Source organism: Etheostoma cragini, unplaced genomic scaffold (assembly GCF_013103735.1).
Source record: "Etheostoma cragini isolate CJK2018 unplaced genomic scaffold, CSU_Ecrag_1.0 ScbMSFa_897, whole genome shotgun sequence".
Lineage (NCBI taxonomy): Eukaryota > Metazoa > Chordata > Actinopteri > Perciformes > Percidae > Etheostoma > Etheostoma cragini.
The window spans coordinates 33942-35552 of NW_023269534.1; the positions used below are offsets into that span (position 1 = coordinate 33942).

General features: G+C 51.3%; 1 protein-coding gene across 1 annotated transcript in view; it reads right to left on the reverse strand.

Moving 5' to 3' along the window:
- Positions 1 to 1611, reverse strand: part of tbce (tubulin folding cofactor E) — a 9867-nt gene that overhangs the window by 7347 nt on the left and 909 nt on the right. Inside the window, exons 3-4 of the mRNA XM_034866519.1 lie at positions 1256 to 1349; positions 259 to 351 (exon numbers count right to left, since the gene is read on the reverse strand). Coding sequence (XP_034722410.1) covers positions 259 to 351; positions 1256 to 1349 — 187 coding nt within the window. The remainder of the gene's footprint in view (positions 1 to 258; positions 352 to 1255; positions 1350 to 1611) is intronic.

Here is a 1611-nt window from a genome sequence, read left to right on the forward strand (position 1 = left end):
TTACAGATAGAGCAGGTCTAGACCTCTCTATAATTTACAGATAGAGCAGGTCTAGACCTCTCTATAAATTACAGATAGTGCAGGTCTAGACCGCTCTATAAATTACAGATGCAGGTCTAGACATTTAGTGCGACAGTGGTGAGGAAAAACTCCTCTTAGTAAGAAACCTGGGACAGACCCAGGATCTTGGTAGGCGGAGTCTGACGGGGCCGGTTGGGGGGGTGATGTAAGGTGTAGTAAGTAGTAAGGGTACTGTACCTGGGCAGAGCCGCTAGGCTGAGCACACTGCGCTGATCTAGAGGATTACAGGACACATTGAGACTCTTCAGAGACTGCAGGACTCCGTCCGGCCTTCAACACACAAACACATCAGAGTTACACCATGGGAACCCAGGGGGGGCAGAGCTTCTGGGGCTCCAGTCCCAGACCTTTTAGGAAGACTTTACTGTCTTTCAGAGGCTGCGAACACTGTCAGTTCCCCCCCCCCCCTCCCCCCCGTTACAGCGTTACAGGTAGAGCCCGACCGATATATCATCAACCTATCAGTATCGGCATTTATAATGGCTGATTAAAAAAAAGAACATTTAAAGATTTTTCTTTTTTTATATTCAAATAGGTAGTTTTGGGCTTGGCCCCCGAATGTTTAGGGCATCAGGCCCGGCCCGCGGCCTGGAGGAACCAGGAGGAACCAGGTGGAACCAGGTGGAACCAGGAGGAACCAGGAGGAACCAGGTGGAACCAGGATGAACCAGAAGGAACAAGGAAGAACCAGGTGGAACCAGGAGGAACCAGGTGGAACCAGGTGGAACCAGGATGAACCAGAAGGAACCAGGAAGAACCAGGAAGAACCAGATGGAACCAGGAAGAACCAGGATGAACCAGAAGGAACCAGGTGGAACCAGCTGGAACCAGGTGGAACCAGGAAGAACCAGGTGGAACCAGGAAGAACCAGGTGGAACCAGGAGGAACCAGAAGGAACCAGGTGGAACCAGGTGGAACCAGGTGGAACCAGGAGGAACCAGAAGGAACCAGGTGGAACCAGCTGGAACCAGGTGGAACCAGGAGGAACCAGGTGGAACCAGGAGGAACCATGTGGAACCAGGTGGAACCAGGTGGAACCAGGAAGAACCAGGTGGAACCAGGAAGAACCAGGTGGAACCAGGAAGAACCAGGTGGAACCAAGTGGAACCAGGAAGAACCAGCTGGAACCAAGTGGAACCAGGAAGAACCAGGTGGAACCAGGTGCCGGCGTTACCTCTGCAACTCTGTGATGTTGTTGTCTTCTACACACAGATCCTCCAGCTGTGGCCACATGGGGGCGCACTCCAGGATCTGACCAGAGACAGAAAGAGACCATTAAGATCCAGAATCAACAGACACGTGTACGTGTATGGGTGTGTGTGTGTATGTGTGTGTGTGTGTGTGTGTGTAACTGTGTGTCTTTGTGTGTGTGTGTTTATGTGTGTGTCTATGTGTGTGTTTATGTGTCTATGTAACTGTATGTGTGTCTGTGTGTGTGTGTCTATGCGATTGCGTGTGTGTCCGTGTGTGTGGGTGTGTCTGTGTGTGTGTGTGTCTATGTGTGTGTATGTGTGTGTGTGTGTGTGTGTG